The following is a 22,316-nucleotide window of genomic DNA, read 5'->3' on the forward strand; positions in this document are numbered from 1 at the left end:
CTCATTCTCACTCTCTCAAAATAAATAAATAAATCTTAAAAAAAAAAAAAAAACAATAGTGAGATACCACTTCACACTCCCTAGTATGGCTACAGTGAAAAAGACAGACAGTAACAAAGGTTGACAAGGATATGGAAAAATCATCATCCTCACTCAGTGCTGGTGGTAATGTAATATAGAAATCAAAAGAGATATTCCAGGTCATTAAACCCCAGAGCTCCTTTGACCCTTGTTAAGCACAGGTTAAGTAGTAAACATTGCTGTTCTCTTCTCCACAATTTTAAAAGCACAAGTAAACCAAAGTGCATTTTATGAAATGCATCCTTTATAGGCCCCAAACCAGCGATACAATCTCAAGTACCCGCTTCAATTCCCTTAAGTAAAATTATTTGAGTCCCTAAGAAAGGAGACTGCTGCTTTAGTTGATTTTGTAAAAACCCCTAAACACAGAAAGTCTCAGTGTGGCTTCAAAAGTAAGAAAAGCAGCAATATGTGCCCAAAGTAAACAAATCTAATGAACCCAGGCAGGTAGAAGTGGCATTAATTATTACCTTTGAAAATGGCTCGCAGGAGTGCTCCAGCAGCTTTTCCTTTCACTGCCTGATTCTGAAGGAGATTAGCCAACTGCAATCAAAGAAAGAAAAAGCTACAAGTCTCTGGCAACAATTTCTCTACCCCAATGACCGAAATTCCCAATATGAATCATCTGTCAGGTTCATACCCTTCAGAGACTTCAGGTATCACAAATATCACTGATTTAGATAGAGCAGCGTAGAACTTAACATGATACAGGGCTGTCAAGACTGAAATTTATTCATATCTTCACTCTACAATTGTCTAAGTACAACAGAACTTACTAAAGAGAAAAGAGCATAGTGATAGGATACTTTTTTTTTTTTAATCACTCTTGCTCCTTATATAGAGAATGGCTTATGGGAGGCTTAAGAGTGAAATAGGGATATGTTAGGAGACTGCTATAGTGTTCAAAAGTGAGATATGATAGTGGCCTAGACCAAATAGCAGGGGAGATATTACTGGTTGAACTTTTAAAGTCCCCCCGCCCCATCACCACCATTCATGTTGGAGTTCTAACCCCCAGGACCTCAGAATGTGACCTTATTTGAAAATAGGGCTTTTGCAAATGTAGTTAGTTAAGCTGAGGTCATTACAGTTGGTGTGAATATGACTATCCTTATAAGGGGAATCTTGGACACAGAGACACATGCACAACAAGTGTGCCATGTGAAAATGAAGGCAGAGAGCAGGGTGATAGAAGCTAAGGAACACCAAAAATTGTCAGCAAACCACCGGAAGCTAGGTGAGATTCTCACAGCGTCAAAGAAACTAACACTGCCAGCACTGTGATCTTGGACTTCGAATCTCCAGAACTATAAAAATAAATTTTTATTGTTTAAGCTACTCAGTTTGTGGTACTTTTATAATCAGCAGCCCTGACAAACTAATAAAGATGAAGAAAAGTAGACTGAAGATATATTTGAGGGCTCGAATTAATAGGACTTTGCTGTGGTCTGAATGTTTATGTCCTCCCCTAAATGCACATGTTGGAATCCTAATGCCCAATGTGACAGTATTTGGAGGTGGGCCCTTTGTAGATAATTAGGTCATGAGGGTAGAACTCTCATGAATGGGATTAGTCCCCTTATGAGAGATCCCACAGAGCTCTCTAGCCCCTTCCACCATGTGAGGATACAACATGAAGCCTGAAACCCAGACAGAAGAGGGCCTTCATCTGACCATACTGGCATCTCCAACTTCTAGCCTCAGAACCATGAGAAATAAATGTTCCTCGTTTATAAGCCACCCAGTCTGTCATATTTTCTTTTCTTTAAAAGATTTTATTTAGGGGCACCTCGGTGGCTCAGTCGTTAAGCGTCTGCCTTCGGCTCAGGTCATGGTCCCAGGGTCCTGGGATCGAGCCCCGCATCAGGCTCCCTGCTCCGCAGAAAGCCTGCTTCTCCCTCTCCCACTCCCCCTGCTTGTGTTCCCTCTTTCTCTGTGTCTCTGTCAAATAAATAAATAAAATCTTTAAAAAAGAAAAAAAAAGATTTTATTTATTCATTAGAGAGAGAGAGAGAGAACACACAAGCAGGGGGAGAGAGAGAGGGAGAAGCAGACTCCCCGCCGAGCTGGGAGCCCGACGTGGGGCTTGATCCCAGGACCTGGAGATCAAGACCTGAGTTGAAGGCAGACGCTTAACCATCTGAGCCAGCCAGGCGCCCCTGCCATATTTTCTTATAGCAGCCTGAATGGACTAAGACAGACCTCCACATGGTTTAGAAGTGAAAAGGGGGTGGTGCTGAAGAAAAAGAAATCAAGAACTCTTACACTTCTGGCTTAAGCAACTAACTGGACAGATGCTGGCACTAGCCATTGACATGGTGAAAATCTGGTATTAAGCATCTAAATCACCCAGAGGGCTTGTTAAAACAAATTGCAAGGCCCCAGTTTTTGATTTAGCAAATCTGACATGGGACTCAGAACTACTACTCTTAAGATATCCAAGTAGAAATGCCACGCAGTCAACTGGATATACCAAAATGGAGCCTGGGAAGAGCTCGATGGGAACACAGGAGATCATTCAGGAAGAGACGTAAAGAGAGGAGAAACACCAACAGTCAAGGATTAAAAAGAGAAGCAGAAGCCAGCAAAGACGGAGAAGGTGACAATACCCAGAGAAATGAATGTCACAGAAGCCAAGACAAATAAAACTGAATTTGTTCTCTTCCGCAACTACACGGGCCTGGTCTTTCTGACTGGAGTCTGTATTATCTCCCTTCTTAAATAGGCAATAAGGAAGTACCTGACTGCTCCACCTGGAACTGCCAGCAGAATACTCAGCCCTTGACATAGCCCTCAGAGAAGGGGAGTTCTCAACCAGCGCTAAATTTGTTCCTCCTCCCACCCCCCAGAGTACACTGGGCAATGCTTGGAGACATTTTCAGTTGTCATAACTGGAAGGGTATTACGATCATCTAACGGATAGGACTAGGGATGCTCCTAAAACACCCTATAAGGCACAGGACAACAGCCCTCGACAAAGAATTACCCAGTCCAAAACGTGAACAGTGCAAAGGCTGAGAAACCTGACTCTAGTTTTTTTAATTTTTATCCTCATTTTATTTTAATTCATTTTTAACTTTTATTTTTTTAAATAAAATACACCACAAATTTCTAATTCGTATTTGGCCTTTCAAAAGAAAACAGAAAAAAATCCTGTAGGTTTTCCAATGGCATTTTTAAAATTTTGGGTTTTTTTTCCATTTCTTTTTTTTTATTTAAATTCAATTAATTAACATACATTATCGGTTTCAAAGGTAGAGGTGATTCATTAGTCTTATATAATACCCAGTGCTCATTACATCACTTGTCCTCCTTAATGTCCAGCACCCAGTTACCCCATTCCCCTACCCCTTCCCCCTCCAGCCACCCTCAGTTTGTTTCCTATGGTTAAGAGTCTCTTATGGTTTGTTTCCCTCTCTGATTTCGTCTTTTTCCGCCCCCCTCTTCCCCTATGATCCTGTTTTCTTAAATTCCACATGAGTGAGATCATATAATTGTCTTTTCCTGATTGACTTATTTCTCTTAGCATAATACTCTCTAGTTCCATCCACATCGTTGCAAATGGCAAGATTTCTTCTCTTTTCCTTTTTTTTTGATGGCTTAGTATTCCATTGAGTATATATATCATATTTTCTTTATTCATTCATTCGTCGATGGGCATCTGGGCTCTTTCCATAGTTTGGCTATTGTGGACATTGCTGCTATAAACATTGAAACCCTGACTCTTCTTGAAACAATTTCAGTTTCATTAGAAGGCAGTATGGCATGGGGAAAAAAAAACGGACCTACAATCAGATGATGAATCCTGGCCATGCCATTTACTGGCTTCATAATCTCCGTCAAGTTATTTCACTGTATGTGTGTCCATTTCCCTACCTCCGAGGACAGTTAGGAGGATTCAGTTGGATGACAGGTAGAAAACTAACGCACAGGTGCTCAACGAATAGTTCCCTCCCGCTCCCTCTGTCCTCCGCTCTCCTTCCTCCCTCCACTTACATGATCTTTCCCTTCCTTTTTGACTTTATGCTTTTTACTGCATTTTAAAACACAAAAGTAAACGAAGATTACGTATCCTTGTTATTTTGGAAGGCTTTAACATTTTTCTTTTAATTTGTAGACTGAAACTATCAAGTTAATGGCACAGTCCAGATATAGACTTTTTTTTTTAAATAGAACAGCCCTCATTTTGCAACATCTGATGTTTCCTCACGATTACACTGAGTTTATGCATTCTCCGTCAGAACACAGGTGATACTGTGTCCTTCTCATAGTATCACACCTGGAGGCATGTGATGTCCATCTATCCCTCACTGGTAATATTAATTCTGGTTGCTCAAATGTTTTGCTTGATTTTCCCACTTTATAATTACAGCCAGTGAGCAGTTTGTAGGGAGACACTTTGACCATGCACATATCCTGCTCCTCATCTAGTTTTCCCCTTGTATAATGGAAAAGCCCAGCAACAATTACCATTACCAGGTTATCAAAGTCAATACCACCAGGAATGACACAGACATCATGAGCCCAGTGATACACTTGAAAAAGGCAAGGCGCCATCTCTGGGGTCCTTCTACCAGGGATGAATGACCTCAGTCCAATCATGAGACACAAAAAGACAGGCACCAACTGAGGGACATTCAGCAAAATAACGGATCAATACTCCTCAGGGTTATCAAGATCATGAGGAACTGTTGCAAACTGCAAGAATCAGGGAAAAATAACAAGTGCAATGTATGCTGAGTGGGATTCTTGGGGAAAAAAATGACATCAGTGGAAAAACTACCATATAGAGTCTGAAAAGGGTCTTTAGGTTTGCTAATGGTATTGTACCCATGTTAATTCCTTGATTTTTAAAATTCTGACTAAGGTTATGTAAGATGCTATGGGAGGGATACACACAACTTTTCTGTAAGTCTAAAAGTAGCTCAAAATAAAAGGCAAAAAAAAAAGAAAGAAAAAGAAAATTCTCCCTGGATTTAGCATCCACTGGTTTCTTGCCTGATCCAATCTTCATCATGACAGCTGCAAAATGATGATTTTCTAACGCTAGCACAGTAAGCAAGAGACCTTCCTTCTCCCTAAAATTTATTTTTTTATTACCAGTACGGAGTCACAAATTTATTTTTCAAAGTCTTATAATTCACAACTGAACTTTATTATTTTGATGTTCTAATAGCCTCAGATCTGGGTGACAGAACCCCTCTGAGTTAGATCATATGTCCTTGTGACATGCCCTCATCATTTTTTCTGAGCACTTTACTTTCTGGCTTAGCAAGATGTTCCAGGCTCATCTTGTATCTATCATGCCCACTCTTGAAAGCAGCCATTTCTCTGAAAAGCCCTGGTTCCCTTTAGTAGGGAATGATTATTAGAGACCAAAGATCTAAGTCATGGCTGTGCTTGTTAATACCATGCCATCTTTGTTGCCACATCTTGGGTCTTTCAGTGAACAGAGCTAAAAAAAATATATATACATATATGCATGTATATGCAAATACATACAAATATACGTGTGTGTAGATATGCATGTAAGTACACATATGTGAGAAGTCATTAAGTTCATATCAACACTTCCATTTCTAATTTATCCCCACAGGGTTCTTTCTAGCCTTCCTATATCCTATATTTGTCCCTTCTACCACAGTAAAAATGCTGACTTCCCAACGTCAACACATTTACTCATTTGCTGAACCCTGTAATACATCTAAAATCATTTCAGAATTGCTTTGCGCATATCACTACATTAAATAATCCTATTTAAAAAGTTCATGGTTTATTTGTATTTCTCCCTTCAATCCTCTGCCCAAGAGGGTATATGGTCAAATACTTGGATTAGTTCTTTTTTTCTACCTCCTCACCTTCAGTATGGTTATGGAATTCTTCCTGAGTTTCTTTTTTGTAAGGATACACAGATACATGTATGCTTTATTTCCCTTCTTTCTTATATAAAAGGTAGAATAATACACATTTTTCATTTTGCCTTTTTAACTTAATATCTCCTGGAAATCATTATCAGTCCATAGTGAACTTCATTCTTTTTTACAGATTCAAGAACATAGTGCATAATATGATTTCATATTGTTGGAGGTACATCTTTAGGTATTCCTAGAAGTAGGATGAGTGGGTTGAGGGGAAATATATTTAAGTAGTTTTGTTAGATAGCATCAAATTCTTACCATTTTTGCATTCCTACCAGCAATGTATGAGTGACTGTTTCCCCAATCTGACCAAGAATGTATAGACAAGGTGTTCATTTTTTTCCTACTCTGACAGATAATAGTAGCTGCTTCATTTTAATTAGTATTTCTCTTATGAGTGAAGCATCTTTTGTTTACAGCCATTTTTATGTCTTTTTGTGATTATCCTCTTCATTCCTTTTGCTCTTTTTCTATGGGATTTTTGGCCTCACTCCCTCAATTATTATTATTTATGAATTAGGGATATTAATCCTTTATCTGTGGTACATTGCAAATATCTTCTCCCAATTTGTCATCTGTGTTTTGATGCTGCGTATGGTGTTTTTGGTCATGTAAATTTTACTTATATGTAGGTAAATTTATCAATCTTTTAGTGTATCTAGATTTTGAATCCTAGAAAAGCCTTCTCTGCACTGAAATTAAAGAGGAATCTCAACCGTTTTCTTCTAATATTTAGATTTAAGATTTTGAGAGCGTGCATGCACAAGGGGGAAGGGACAAGCAGACTCCCCACTGAGCACAGAGCCTGAGAAGGAGGGGGCGGGGCTTGATCCTAGGACCCTGAAATCATGACCTGAGGTGAAATCAGACACTTAACCGACTGGGCCACCCAGGTACCCTAGATTTTTTTTTTTTTCCATTTAGACCTGATTCATGTGGAGCTTATTCTTGAACAGTATATGAAGAATAAATCTAATTTTATCTATTTTTTTCCTAAATGGCTATCTAGTTGTCCCAACACCATTTATTAAATACGATCTTTGCCCCAATTATTTGGAATACCACTTTATCATATATACTAAATTTTATATGTAGTTGGATCTATTTTGACACTTTGTTATTCCATTATCTGTTCTTCTCTTCATGCACCAATACCACACTGAATTAGGATTTTTGGTGCATTTAGTATCTTGTAGGGCTGGTCCTTCCTCAGAGATCTTCCATTTCAGTGTTTTCCTAGCTATTCTTGCCTATTTTTATGAACTTCGTTTCTGCTGTGTGAATGAAATGCTATTTTTACATAATTTTATATTCTGCTACCTTGCTGACTTCTTGTTCGAGATGGTTTGATCAGATTCTTCGGGGTTTTCCAGGTACACTAGTATGACATCTGCAAAGACAGATGGTTTTATATCTTTTTTTCCTATTCTTGTGCCTTTCATTGTTTTCTCTAGTTTAATTGCATTGGCTAACAGACCAGGACAACGTTAAATTGCAGTGGAAAGAGTAGGCTGCCTGGTTCCTGGTCTCAATGGTCTCATTACCATGCCCCTAGGGTCTCCCATTAAGATGCTGACTTTAGGATTTACACATACATTTTATTATGTTAAGGAAATAGGCCCCTACTCCCATTTTCTCAAAGAGTTTTTACCAGGAATGGGTGAATTTTATCAAAGGCTTTCTATAACTTATGAAGATAATCATAGGGTCTTTGGAGTAATATACTTTCTAACATTGAACCAACTTTGTATTTCTGGCATAAATTCCACTTAGTCATGACATATTTTCTTTTCATGTGGTATTGGAATCTGTTCCCTAGTATTTAAGATTTTTGCATCAATGTTCGTAAGTGAAAATACCCTTTAATTTTCTATTTTTTTTCTAAGATTTTATTTATTTGTCAAAGAGAGAGCGAGCGAGTGTGCAGCAGGCAGAGGGAGAAGCAAGCTCCCCGCTGAGCAAGGAGCCCGATGCGGGACTCGATCCCAGGATCCCGGGATCATGACCTGAGCTGAAGGCAGATGCCCAACCGACTGAGCCACCCAGGCATCCCGTATGCTTTTTTTTTTTTAAGATTTTATTTATTTATTTGATAGGGAGAGACACAGCCACCCAGGCTCCCCTCCTGTATGCTATCTTTATCGGGTTTAGGGTATCAAGGTTATGCTTTATAAAAGGATCTAGACGTTTTCCCTATATATGTACATTTTTTTCTGTGTTATATATGCTGTCAAAAAATTCTGTAGCATTGAGACTATCTCTAATCTCTGATTTCTAAGAGTTTGGTAGAAGTCTCCTGTGAAATTATCTGAGCCTGGTGTTTCTTGTGAATTAATTGCTTAACTCTTTTTCTTCTATGTAAGTTGGTCTGGTTAAGCTTTCCATCTCAAATTGGGTCAATTTTATTAACCTCTATGTTCTTAATTATCCATTTCCTCTAGATTTTCAAATTTATTTGCATAAATGTGTACAAGGTAGTCTCTTAGTATTTTTGACATTTTCTCTTTATTAATAGTTATTTCCGGGGCGCCTGGTTGGCTCGATCAGTTAAGCATCCGACTTTAGCTCAGGTCATGATCTTGGGGTCCTGGGATCAAGCCCCGCCTTGGGCTCCAGGAGTCTGTTTGTCCCTCTCCCTCTGCCCCTCCCCCTGCTCATGCTCTCAAATGAATAAAAATCTTTTTTTTTAAAGATCTTTTTTTTTTAAGATTTATCTATTTGAGAGAGCGAGAATGAGAGAGAGAGTACATGAGAGGGGGGAGGGTCAGAGGGAGAAGCAGGCTCCTTGCTGAGCAGGGAGCCTGATGTGGGACTCGATCCCGGGACTCCGGGATCATGACCTGAGCCGAAGGCAGTCGCTTAACCAACTGAGCCACCCAGGCACCCTAATAAAAATCTTTTAAAAAAAGGTTTTTCCCCCTTCTCATTTCTTATTTTGTACGTTTGTGTTTAGTACATCACTTTCTTGATTAGATAATGGTTTTGTCCATTTTTTTCAAAGAATCAGGATTTTGATGTATTAATTTGATCTACTGGTTTTCTGTTCTCTACTTGATTAGTTTCCACTTTCATTTTAGTAGTTTCTTCTTTGTGTCTTTCTTTACTGCTCTTTCAATAATTTAATTCATTTATTTTATTTCAATAATTTAATTCATTTATTTTATTTAATTGACTTAGGTGATTTTTAAAAGTATTCCAGACTGATATGTAGTGTTCTCATTATTTTTTAGAAGTCCTGTAATTTCTGTTGGTATATTCCTTTTTATCAAAAAGTTGTTTAGAAGGTATTTTATTTCAGGGTAGAAAACCTTTTTGGGGTCCCTAGGTGGCTCAGTCAGTTAAGTGCCAGCTCTTGATTTTGGCTCAGGTCATGATCTCAGAATTGGGGATCAAGCCCAGCATCAGGCTCCACGCTCAGTGGGGAGTCTACTTAAGATTCTTTCTCTCTCTCCCTCTGCCCCTCCTCTCTCTCTCTCAAACAAAACAAAACAAACCACCTTTTTACTTTTTATTTCATTTCTCATTTCTAGTTTTTACTGAATTGTGACCAAAGAGGGTGGTTTATATATTTCTACCTTACGGGACCTATCAATGTTTTCTTTGTGCTCTAGTATATGACACAATGATCATTTTTTTGTGAACATTTTACATGTTTAAGATATATATATATATATATATATATATTTCTTTAAAGATCTATTTTTTTAAGTAAGCTCTACACTCAATGTGGGGGTCAAACTCAATCCCAAGATCAAGAGTTGCATGCTCTACTGACTGAGCCAGCCAGGCGTCCTGAAGATATATTCTCTTATTAAAGTATTCCCACATATTTTAAGTACTCTTCATATTTACCATCTCTTTACAATCTTTGCTTTGTTTAGGTATCCCAAGGTCTGTATTCCACTTTCACTAATTTCCTCTTTAGCAGTGTTTAGTCTACTGTTAACTATCAAGGTTTTCATTTCTAGAAGTTTTCTGATTGTTTTCCAAATCTATCCCTTATTTTATGGATTCTACTTCTTCATTGATATATTTGAATATGTTAAAAATCACATTAAGGGGTGCCTGGGTGGCTCAGTTGGTTAACTGACTGCCTTTGGCTCAGGTCATGATCCTGGAGTCCTGGGATCAAGTCCCACATCGGGCTCCCTGCTCGGCAGGGAGTCTGCTTCTCCCTCTGATCCTCTTCCCTCTCGTGCTCTCTATCTCTCATTCTCTCTCTCTCAAATAAATAAATGAAATCTTTTAAAAAAAATCACATTAAGTATTTGTGTGAAATATAAAGTCCCTTTTAGATTCCTCTAGTCTCTCTAAATCTTCGAATGTGAATTTTCCTACTGCTGGATATGTCAGTCTGTCTTGCCATGGACTTCTTTATGTGTTTTATACGTTTTTATTTTAAGCACATCTTCTTTAGACATTTTATTAAATAAAGTGAAGCATATACTGCTGGAATACTTAACAATTTGTAGAAGATATAAAAAAATGACTAATACACCGGTCAACAGAATCAGATCCAAAAAGATCTTGATGGAGTGAAATGAAATTAATTTAAAAAGATAATTAACAGATATAAACGTAAAATCTTGTATGTGGGTTCTAAAAACTAACTATCGAAATTCAGAGATGAAGGAACTAGCCTAATATCAACATGTGCAAAAATGAGTTGGGGTTTTTAGTTGCTTGTAAGAGCAATGAGACAACAGTATGATATTGTGGCCAACAAGTTGATTCTGCATTAATGGAGAAATAAGAGAAACATTAGTCCATTCTACTTTAGTGGTAGAAAACACGTGAAGTCCTGTGTTCAATTTAAGGTATAAAACTTTTAATGGAAATGTTAACAGAAATGTTCAGAAGACTGTGTCCATATTGGTGAAGGAATTTTGCTAACATTTCCTCAGTATCTGTTAGATATTAGATGGTTTACGTGCATTAACTCATTTCATCTTTACCAAAACCTTCCTAGGGATAAGCAAGAATGGGAGAAGTAATTCACAGCATCTATTTATATCATGAATTTTGTTCTAGTTCTTAGTTTTACTTAAAATGTTAAAGCCTCTTCAAACTCCTTTTGGAAGCAAAAAAACACAAATTCTAAATCAATACATTAATTAAAAGCTAGTTTTAACCAAATCTTAAATGTCTATAGAATGATCCAAGTTGAAACTCATGCAATGGATTGTCTCAAAAAGGTGCTACAAAAGCAATCCTGTGTAACAACAACAACAAAAATACACAACCAACCAAAAACAGAGCCTGAGCCCATCCCTGCATCAATTCCCAATTCGTGTCACATATTAACAGAGATTACAAGCTAAATTATACCTAGCTTCAATGACCACAACACAAGCATGCAAAAATTCCTTTAAAAACATGACACTCAAAGTCTTAACTTGTTCAGACATGTATATTAATGTTTAGAGTTAATGTTAAGCAGGGATTCCTTTCCATGCAGGAATCTGAATAAGCTGAGATCACTTATTATGGAAAAAGGGAAGTCTACCAGGAGAGTAAGAAGATTCAAATAATAACTTAAAAATATTTTACTGCTTATAAATTTATCTTCTTTAAAGGAAAATATTAATAAAGGAATGTCAATAGGCAAAATGTCTCACACGTAACTATAGTCTGGATAGTCTCTTCAAATAGGATTGTTCTAAGAACCTTGAAAGTACACTAATTTGTTTATATACATACAATTGCATAAATGTTTAAATGTTATATAGTTGTAGACGAATGTTGTCTACTTCTCTTCCTTATTTCTTTACATCTGAGTTGTTATCAAATAAATCCTTGTCTCCTAAGGACAGTGGAGGTAGATGAAGTGGCAGAATAATTTTTCTAACATGTCCTTTGAATTTGTCATCATGCTTGACATTTGGTTTTAGGAGAACAGGCTTCCTAATACTTACGTAATCTTCTTTCAGGGTCCGAAGAAATTCCTGCAGTCTATCTGCTGTTTTTTCTGATGCTAGAGATATTATTTTTTGGTCCATTGTTGCACATATCAGGGAACTGTGAGGGAAAGTATCAGAGGTGGATGAAACTTCCAGAAGTAAACAACCTTGATTATTTTCTTTCCTGTTAACTATTTCATACATATTATAGACCATGTAACAGTGGGTACTCATTAGTATGAGTAGGTGATACTTATCCAAGCCAAAATAATCTGGAGAATTCCCTGGAATTTCCATATTAGAAACTTGTATTCTAATCAAGTAGTTTCATAATTTTTGCCCATTTTTATATTTTTTTAGCATCTACCTAGCACACTGACTAGAACAAAGCTGCCACATAACAGTATATCAAACAATTATAAACATATACACAAGAATATGTATTATAAGCTTAAAGTAATATTTGATAAATGAATAAATCAACAACACTGTAAATGCAAAGTGCCAATTAAATGGTATAAAAACAGGGTGCCTGGATAAGCATCTGCCTTTGGCTCAGGTCATGATCCCAGGGTCCTAAGATCAAGTCCTGCATCACGCTCCCTGCTCAGAGGGGAGTCTGCTTCTCCCTCTGCCCCTCCCCTCGCTTGTGCACACTCTCTTGCTCTAAAAAAATAAACTAAAAAAAAATAAATGGTATAAAAACAAATGAGAAGTTAACAAGACTAATGAAATAAATGTGTGCCTAGAGGTCAAGAAGGCTTCCCAGCAGAGAGCTTGAACTGGAACTTAGAAACTAAATTTAGATAGTCAAGATAACCAGATGGTACGCTTTATACACTACTAAGAAGGAGAATGTCATGAACAAAGGACTTCTTCATAGGAGAATCTGAAAAACCTATTTAGGGAAAATGAGGGACAGAGGTACGAAGTTCAAGTAGGGGAGCAATGAGTATGAAGGCTAGAAAGACAGGCTGAGAATAAACTGTACAAGATCTTTTTTTTTTTCAAGATTTTATTTTTAAGTATTCTCTACACCAAACATGGGGCTCGAACTCACAACCCCAAGAGTCACATGCTCTACCAACTTAGCCAGCCTGGTGCCCCTAAATTGTGCAAGATCTTAAATGACAGATTAAGGGATTTAGATTTTATTCTGTAAATGATAACAACCAAAATTTTTGGAGCAAAAGAAAATCTGCCTGATTCAGATTCTGCCTGTTTCAGACTGAACAAGTGTTTGAGCAAACAATCTGGCATCAACACATAGATTAAAGTGGGGAGAGAGTAAGGACAAAGAGCAGAGACTAAGAAGTTGTGGGGGGCTATTTTAGTGATAGACACAAAGGCCTGTATTAGGGTGGTGACTCTGGGGCGTGGAAAGGAAGAGATGAAATGGAAGCCTATTGGGAGGCAGGATTTAGTGCGCAGCTATGGGAATATAATGGGAAGGGGGGAAATGCAAACTGGTGCGAAGAAGAGCTGTTCCCCTCTTGTATTTCTTCTTGTTTCCCATCCCCATAAAATGTACCATCCTCCATGAAGCTACTGAAACCAGACGCCTGGACATCCTTTTTTTTTTTTTTCCCCCCTGGACAACATTCTTCACAATTTCACCTTCATCCTTCATATCCACTGACAAGTCCTGGCAATGTCAGCCCCTAAACATCTCTCAAATCTACTTCTCAGATCCACTACTGCCGTATCACTCCACAGCCACCACCATCTCTCACCTGACCTACTACAAAAGCTTTTAACTTGTCCCCCACACAGCAACTGAAGTAATCGTTTTGAAACACAAACCAGATTACGTGGCTTACACTCCTTCCACCTCCATCCTTACCTTAAAACTCTTCGGAGCCTTTCCACTGCTCTCCTATCAGTCCAATATCCAGAAGTCAGTTTAAAAGGTCCTGCAGGGTCTGGCCCGCACCTAACTCCCCCCCTTCATCACTATACACTCCTTGCTTTCAGTCCTTCGAACCCCCAAGTTCTCCTGCCACAGGCCCTTACAACTTAACTTTCAGGCTGGAACTTCTATACATACCCCTCCTTTCATCCCCTGCCCCCCCAGTCTTTTAATTCCTACAAATCCTTCAGATCTCAGCTCAATCTACACTTCCCAAGAAGCTCAGTCTAGGTTAAACGCTCCCCCCCCTTTTTTTTTAGATTTATTTAGAGAGAAAGAGAGGGAGCGAGTAGGGGGAGAGGGAGAGAGAATCTCAAGCTGACTCCCCACTCAGCCCTACCCAGGATCTGGAGATCACGACCTGAGCAGAAACTGACTGAGCCACCCAGGCACCCCTAAATACTCCCTTATTATACCTTTTCAAGGCAAGAGTAACTTCTCTTACCCTCACTACACCTTTAGGGTGACATTTGTAATGACTAGATTAGGACTGTATCTCCCACTTACTATAAACTCCATGGTGGGGGGAGGGGGCGGCATGTCTGGTCTTGTTTACCACCGAACCTCCCGTACTTAATCACAGTACCTCCCTTGTTTTGTTTTGTTTTTTAAAGATTTTGCCAGAGAGAGAGAGAAAGAGCACACAAGCTGGGCTAATGGCAGGCGAGGGAGAAGCAGACTACCCTCCGAACAAGGAGCCCCACTTGGGACTCCCTCCCACGACCCTGGGATCATGACCCCAGCGGAAGGCAGACTCCCAACCGACTGAGCCACCCAGGCGTCCCCAGCACCTCCCTTGTAATAGGTGCCCAATAAATATTTGCTGAACAAATGAATTACTGAACTCCCTAGGCCCTGGACCTACATTCACTCATTTGATCCTCATACCAACCCCACGAAGTAGGTGTTAACTAGTTCCAATTTAGATGAAGATCTTTCGGGATTTGGAGAGATTACATAATTGTCCCAAGGGTTAGAAGGCCAGTAGTAGCAGAGGCAGAAATGAAACCCAGGCCTGTTCAGCTCCAGACCCCAAGATCCCATGCTCTTAATTACCACCCCCGCCCCGGTCAGGGCCTAGGCGGGTGGGGGAGCGGGGAGGGCCGAGAAAATGCAGAAAGGGCATACCGACCAAGAGAGACTTGCAGCCAGAGGGGGAACACGCTGAAATCTATCTCAGCGGGTGCATTTGCTAAATTCGGCCGAAAACCAGAGATGAACTACCAGGCGACTGCGAAGCGCGCAGCACCTCTTGTCCAGAGACTAGCGCGGCTCAGGGACGCGAAACGCGCGGGTTTTCCGGCCGGGGCTCCCCCGAGAGCAACACGTAAACACAAACTTGGAAGCAAAGCGGCTGGCGAAGCGGGCCGTGACCGGGCCACAGAAGTGAAACGGGGTGAGATGTCTCAGACGCAGGAGCTGAACCCTGACGGAGAGAAGACTCTAACAGGAAGGCGGAGAGTGTGGCCCGGCCGGGAGGAGGGAGCCGCGGAAACCGAGGGATGCGGCGGGAGACAGGCCAGAGAAAACACCAGAACGCCAGCTCGCAACAGCAGTCCTCCAGTCCTCACAGACCCGCTCCCTCCCTAAGGCGCTGAGTCCCTACGCCCAGGCAGCGAGCGAAGCCCCCCGTACGGTTACCTCAGCCTCACCGCCACAACAAACTTCCAAAAGCCCCGCTCAACCGCACGCCGCCGCACTTCCGTCACGGCACACTACAGGCCCCGCCCCCCCGCGGCTTAGTTCCGCTGCCCGGGCGCACGCGCGTGGGATGTACCATTAAGGCAGAAGGGGTCGGAAGTCCTCGGACGTTCCCACTCCCAGTCGCGGGGAGGCGCAGCAGGTGAACGCGCATTCAGGACCGCAGAGAGCATGCGCAGTGTGGCCTGAACGTACCTGGAGCGTGGTGTTGACCGGTTAACACCTCTTGGTTACTGTTAGGGAAAGAGGGAGTGCGAGATGGGCCGAATCAAGGGACCTACAGGTCTTTGCATTGGAAGCACCTGGAAGGCAGATGAAGGTGTCCCACTCCTTGCATTAGGGGAGGTACCAGTAACCCCCAAGATGTAAGCCCCAAGTGGCCAGGCGGCTTTTTGTTCTTACCCCCGCAAAACCTTAGCATTTAGCGCATAGTCTGGCAAAGCAGTAAATGCTCAGTAAATGTTTATTAATTGAACAACCGACAGTAGAGCAAAGAGCAATGGAGGGGCAGATCTAGAATCTATTTTAGGTTGAAGGAGCAGCTTGGGCAAAGGGCCTGAGAGCAACAAGCAAGCAAGCCCCTGACTAGGTGAAGGTGCTTGGGGTGGGGGTGAGAAAGCAGGGCCTTGGAAGTCCTTTTCACATCAGAGGTAGTGTGGAAAAACAGCAGAAGTGGAAGGACGTGACTGTATTCACATTGTAGAAGAATCTCTCTGGTAGGTGAGTGCCGCAGAGACTTAAAAAGAGATGATGAGGGGCGGGGAGGACTGAAGGCAGGACACTTTAGGTAAATTGCCCTGGAAGTAGGTAGTTGCAGTGGAGACAGGCGGAAAGGAGTCGACTGCATGTGAAAGAGATTAGGAAGTAGCGTGCACCGGCTTGGGGGAGATGTGGGAGGAGCTGAGGAATATTCAGGCTTGAGTGATAGGTGGGGGTGGGTTGATAATGCCAGGGAACTGACACAGGGAGCACAGGGAAAACGGCAGATTTGGGGACAGGTGATGAGGGTGGCCTTCAGATTTGGACTTGCCAAATGGCATGTAAAGGAATGCTAAAATCAGAGGTATTCAGTGTGGACCCTGACCACCCCCCCATCCCCCCCGTCCGCAGGGGTGGGATGGGTCTACTTGGCCAGTACCGGGAGAAACAACCCCTGGAAGAGAAGGATGCCTCTCAGCTGTCCAGGCCTGCTCCTTGCTTATGACCCTTCTGAAGAAACTTTTACTTCTATCACGTTTCTGGCCCAATACTGAGCTGTAATATATGGCTGAAACACAGCAGCTGAGTTGGAAGATGATTCCTGAAAGGAATCCTTTAGCTTGCCGAGGATACAGATGACTTTACCTCATCTTCTCCCCACAAAGCCTCCCTTTTCAGCTGTTTATGGGACTGAGCCATACAGCCACAAAAGTATGTGGTTGTGTCATCCAGCAGGCTCATTTGCCTTTTTGAGCCTCCAGTTGTGCATCCCAGCAGCACTTACTGAACTGCCTGTGTGAGTGTCTACCCAGGGCATTGACAGTTCAGTGTCTTTTCTCCCTCTTGTTACACATGCAAAGGAAAAGACCGGACTCAAATGAATAACAGTCTTTCCCCACCTGGTGCAAGCTTCCTTACTAAGCAACAAATCATATTCATCTGCTTCAACCAACTAGATTCCTACACTGGGCTGCTGGTGATAACATTGACTTTAGAAGAAACAGCCAATTAAAAACAGGTTTACAATAGTGGAACTAAATGTTCTTCAAACCTTATCAGCAGTTCTCATTTGTGTGGTAACATTATAACTACTGATATTTGCAGGAGTCTAGAGAAAAAGGACAAATGGAGGCCTCCTTTCATTCAGGATACTGGGTCTTGCAGTGTGAGGGGCTTCATATGTTTGCATGAAGATCTACCCCATGCCTTCCTCCTAGAGCTGCTATTGGCTACCCTTTGGGTCTACGGTTGTGCACACCAGCAGGCCTACCCTGGAGAGGGTGGACTGAGGAAGGGGACTGTATAGGCCAAGGAAGCGACTTTGGGGATGTTTTGGAAGGTACTCAGAGCGTGGTCTGAAGGAAGGCATGTGGGTTTTGGTGGTTACACTCTCTAGGTTTCCTGATCTCATCATCTGGGAAGGGGGCTAATAAGGCAGCCACCCGGACCAAGAGCTCTAGTTGTCTGGGTTTAAGGGTGACTTGATTAAGAGAATAATCAAGGTAGCACGTATCAAAAGCCTAACACTTAGAAACCCTTCATACTGTTAGTTCCCTCCAGCAGTCCCACATTTGGGTCTAAATATGGAAGAATTGGACTCAGGGTCTCCAACACATATTTGTACACCCATGTTCACAGCAGCATTGTTCACAAAAGCTAAAAGGTAGAAACAACCCAAGTCTTCATGGACATTGAATGGATAAATAGAATGTGATATATCCATACAAAGGAATAATCTTCAGCCTTAAAAAAGGGAAGAAATGCTATCTGTCACTTACTACAACGGGGATGAACCCAAAGGACATTATGCTAAGTGAAATCAGCCCGTCACAAAAAAGACAAGTACTCTATGATTCCACTCATAAGAGGTATCAAAAGGAGTGAAATTCATAGAAACACAAAGTAGGATGATGCTTGACCAGGGTCTGGGGAGGAGGGAGAAATAAGGAATTATTGCTTAATAGATACGAAGTTTCAGTTTTGCAAGATGAAAAAGTTCTGATCTGTTTCACAATAATATGAATACTTCACACTACTAAAGTGTACATTTGAAAATGGTGAAGATCATTAGCCAAAAAAAAAGGACAATGCTATCTGGGCAGCCCATAGGATTGTTAAGGAGAACCAGCTGAGTCTACCCTGAAGAAATTCCAACTTGGTAGGATTTGAGGTAGAGGTTTAACAGCTTTACTATGCGTATCCCCAGTGTCTAGAAAACTGACACACAGGGTACCTCATAAATATTTATTAAATGGGTACAGAATTATGAACTCATCCTTAGAAAAGTACGGTTTTAAATTATCTCAATGAAATGTTAACAGTTCAAACCCAAAATTTTGACTTAATATATTACTACTTTTAAAACTTCTTGTGAATTTGAAATCATTTGAAGATTAAAAGTCCAAAACTGGGGCACCAGGGGCGGTGCAACTTGTTGAGTGTCCGACTGTTGGTTTTGGCTCAGGTCCTGATCTCAGGTCATGAGATCGAGCCCCACGACGGGCTCCATGCTTGGGGGATGGGGGAGAATCTGCTTGGGACTCTCTCTCTCTTTCTCTCTGCCCCTCCTTCTCTCTCTCAAATAAATGAATAAACCTTAAAAAAAAGAAAGAAAGAAAAAGAAAAGTTCAGAACAACCACAACAAACAAAAATGTTAGCTCCCTTCCCCTACACGGTCTCTTTTTTCTCAGAGGCCTGAAAGACAGGACGGGGGTGGGGGGTGGGGGGGGCACGTAATCCTTAAAAACTGGCCTTTTGCAATTGGTGACATTTGATTAAGGCTTGTAGATTATCCCAATACACTGTATGCTAACTAACTGGAATTTAAGTTAAGGTTTGTAGATTATCCAATTGTATTACATCAACGTTCATTTTGTGATTTTGGTCATTATACTGCGGTTCATTATGAGAATGTCCCTGTTTTTTTTTTTTTTGGAAATACACGCTGTTTGTTTTTCCTCATATTGTTAAACCTTACCTCACCAAAAAATAGCCTTTGAACAAGCATACCGATAGATTTTATTTATCCTCATTGCTTTCATCCCTGGCACTGCGCACTTCCCCACGGCCACAGGGCAGACCCTTCTTTGGGGAATGAGCATGGCTCGGGGGGACCTGCAGCTTTTTAGCTCTGTGGGGCAGCCCATGCTAGTCAAGGCACCCTCATTCCCACTGTGTAACTGTAAGGAGGGTGCAGAATATCCCTCGAGCTGGGTTTTCCCATTTTCCGAAGGAGGGGTTGAGCCCAGGACAATTATTACTGGCCAAAAGGGAATGGCAGTGACCAGATTCTTGCCCCCAGGAAAGTGAGGTGATGTCACCTTCCCCAGAAGCCAGGGGGCAGGTGTGACTTTCCTGAGCAGTCACACTGGTGTCATTCTCACTTCTGGAGGAGGTAGCGCAGCCTGCGTGTTGCACGGTAAGGGGGCTTTCGAATGACCAGGACCCCACTCCCCACCGACTGTGCGGCTTTGGGCAGGGCCTCCCATCTCTCCGACTCTCAGCTCCCTATTCTGTAAAAAAGGGGAAGATCCTCTCTACCTCACATCTAGAAGGACTGGATGCGATACCGCAGGTAAGGCACCTGTCGCAGTACAGAATGGGGGCACAGCCAATCCGAGCCCCCTCCCTGCCTGCCTCCAGCCTGGGAGAGCGAGCCAGGGAGCCTGAGGTTGTCTGCCAACATGGCCAGCACAGGTGTCTGGGCCAGTGAGGGCAGTGTCCCCCCTCACACAAGGGAACTATTGTTCTAGCACAGGAGCTAGACATGAACGTGACTCTTGGGGGCGGGGGAAGGGGAGAGGGCAGAGGCAGGACTGTGAGCAGAAAATAATGTTACAGGAAGCTCTGCTCCCAAAAAAGGGCCTCGTGGCCTGCTAGCATCCTGAAAAGCTCTTGTTTGGGTCTTTAACCCGCAAGTGTTCTTGGTGCACAGGAGTGTTCCTCGCGAGGCACTCTATCAGCTGGCTTTGACTGAGGCTATGCTGGGCCTTCTGTCCTTCTTTCCTCTGGCGCTCTCACCCACCCTCCCTTATCTCCCACGAAGCTCACGCTCTTGGAAGCACCGGAGGACAAGTCCCGAGTCACACCTGTTAGTTTGCTAAAGCTGCCGTATCAGAGTACTACAGACTTAGTGACTTACACAACAGAAATGTATTTTCTCACAATTCTGGGGGTTAGGCATCCAAGATCAAGGCGTTGGCAGGACTGGTTTCTCCCCAGGCCTCTCTCCTTGGCGTAGAGATAGCTGTCTTCTCCCTCTGTCGTCACATCGTCTTCCCTCTGTAACTCTCTGTGTCCAAATTTCCTCTTCATATAAGGACACCATTTTACAGGTGTCTAGCACACCCCTGAGAGCAATCGTGGCCTGGAATTAGGTTAGGATCCCCCCCTTTCTCTGCTTCCTGCACCCCCACCCACCTCACCATTGGCCAGCCCCAAAGAGGAAGAGGTTGGTGGGAAGGATAATCCTCAATCTACTTCCCACCAATCCTCAGAGCCGATGGGGCATGAGAGGTCAGGCAAGGTAGTGTGCTGGGCACAGGCAGGAGGGGGAGAGGGCCAGATACTCTAGGGCAGCGCTTTTCAAACTTTTCTGTGCATAGGAATCACTGGGGGCGGCGGGGTGGTCCTTGTTAACCTGCAGATTCTGAGTTAGCTTGTCTGGGGAAGAGCCTGAGACTCTGCATTTCTAACAAGCTCCCAGATGATGTTGATGCTCTTGGTCTACAGGCCACACTCCAAGGAATAGTAAGGATTAGACCAGCACTGTCCATTAGAAATACAATGGGAGGGCGCCTGGGTGGCTCAGTCGTTAAGCGTCTGCCTTCGGCTCAGGTCATGATCCCAGGGTCCTGGGATCGAGTCCCACATCGGGCTCCCTGCTCGGCGGGAAGCCTGCTTCTCCCTCTCCCACTCCCCCTGCTTGTGTTCCTGCTCTCGCTGTCTCTCTCTGTCAAATAAATAAATAAAATCTTTAAAAAAAAATTGGCAAAAAAAAAGAGAAATACAATGGGAGCCATTAAAATTAGAAAACTTTAAATTTTCTAATAACCACATCAAAAAAAAGGAGAAAAAAACAAGTGAAATTAACTCATATATTTTCAACCCGATATAATCCAAAGCACTACCACTTCAGAATACTAAGTCATGTAAAAATCCTTAATAAGAAATTTTATGCTGGGGCGCCTAGGTGGCTGAGTCAGTTAAGCATCTGACTCTTGATTTTGCCTCAGGTCATGATCTCACGGTGGTCTTGAGATCAAGCCCCTTGTTGGGCTCTGTGCTCAGCAGCAGGTCTGCTTGAGAGTCTCCCTCTCCCTTTGCCCCTCCCCCCACTTGTGCACGCGTGCTCTCTCTAAAATAAAAAAAAATACAAATCCTTAATTTAAAAAAAAAAGAAATTTTATGCTCTTTTTTGTGCTCAGTCTTCAAAATCCAGTAGGTATCTTATATTAACAGCACATCTCACATTGGACTCTAAATACTTGATCACAGAATTTACAGTTGAGAAAGTAGAAGCACACACCCAAGTTATTCTAAACATACTTCACAGTTTTCCAATAACTGGATCTAGTACCAACCTTTCTATTTAAATTTAAGTTCATTAAAGTTACAATTCTTTGGTGCCATTATCCGATTTCATGTGCTAAAAAGCTACAGCTGGCTAGTGGACAGTACAGGACTAGACCCTCAGGGAGCAGAAAGATAGAAATGAGGGGTTCTGCAGCTCCAGGGAGGACTCGGGAGGAAACAAAGTCAGACGGCAGCCTGAGCAGGAGCCCAGGAAAGGGGCTGTCAGAAGAAAAGAGATTAAGTTTACTTAGCTGCAGCCCAAGATCCAAGCCCAGGCATTGCAGTCTGCTCTAGAGGAAGGGGTCTAGAGAGACAAGTGGGGGTCAGGTGCTGCTCCTAGGGACTGCCCCTCTGTGACACTCTCATAAGCCCCAGGATGTCTGGAGACAGCATAAGAGGGTGAAGGGATCCCAAACCTACCCAAGTAGGAATCGGTTGAAAACCAAGAACTATTTTGGGGCAAACCAAAAAGCATTTCTGGGGATGGATCCTGGAGAATGTCCCGTGCACAGGATCTTGACCCTGTCCCAGAC

General features: G+C 42.2%; 1 protein-coding gene across 4 annotated transcripts in view; it reads right to left on the reverse strand.

Moving 5' to 3' along the window:
* Positions 1-15,532, reverse strand: part of FANCI (FA complementation group I) — an 83,608-nt gene extending 68,076 nt beyond the window's left edge. For 2 of the 4 annotated variants that reach the window (XM_028122075.2, XM_028122078.2), the window contains exons 1-3: positions 15,450-15,532; positions 11,915-12,017; positions 552-624 (exon numbers count right to left, since the gene is read on the reverse strand). In XM_028122075.2, coding sequence (XP_027977876.2) covers positions 552-624; positions 11,915-11,998 — 157 coding nt within the window. In that variant the 5' untranslated portion in view covers positions 11,999-12,017; positions 15,450-15,532. Of the gene's footprint in view, positions 1-551; positions 625-11,914; positions 12,018-13,742; positions 13,776-15,449 lie in introns of all 4 variants that reach the window. The other 2 variants (XM_028122076.2, XM_028122077.2) reach the window with 2 other exon arrangements.
* Positions 15,533-22,316: the final 6,784 nt, after the last annotated feature.

This window comes from Eumetopias jubatus, unplaced genomic scaffold (genome assembly GCF_037043125.1).
Source record: "Eumetopias jubatus isolate StellerSeaLion01/CBP00866 unplaced genomic scaffold, mEumJub1_p1.0 scaffold_7, whole genome shotgun sequence".
Classification (NCBI taxonomy): Eukaryota; Metazoa; Chordata; class Mammalia; order Carnivora; family Otariidae; genus Eumetopias; species Eumetopias jubatus.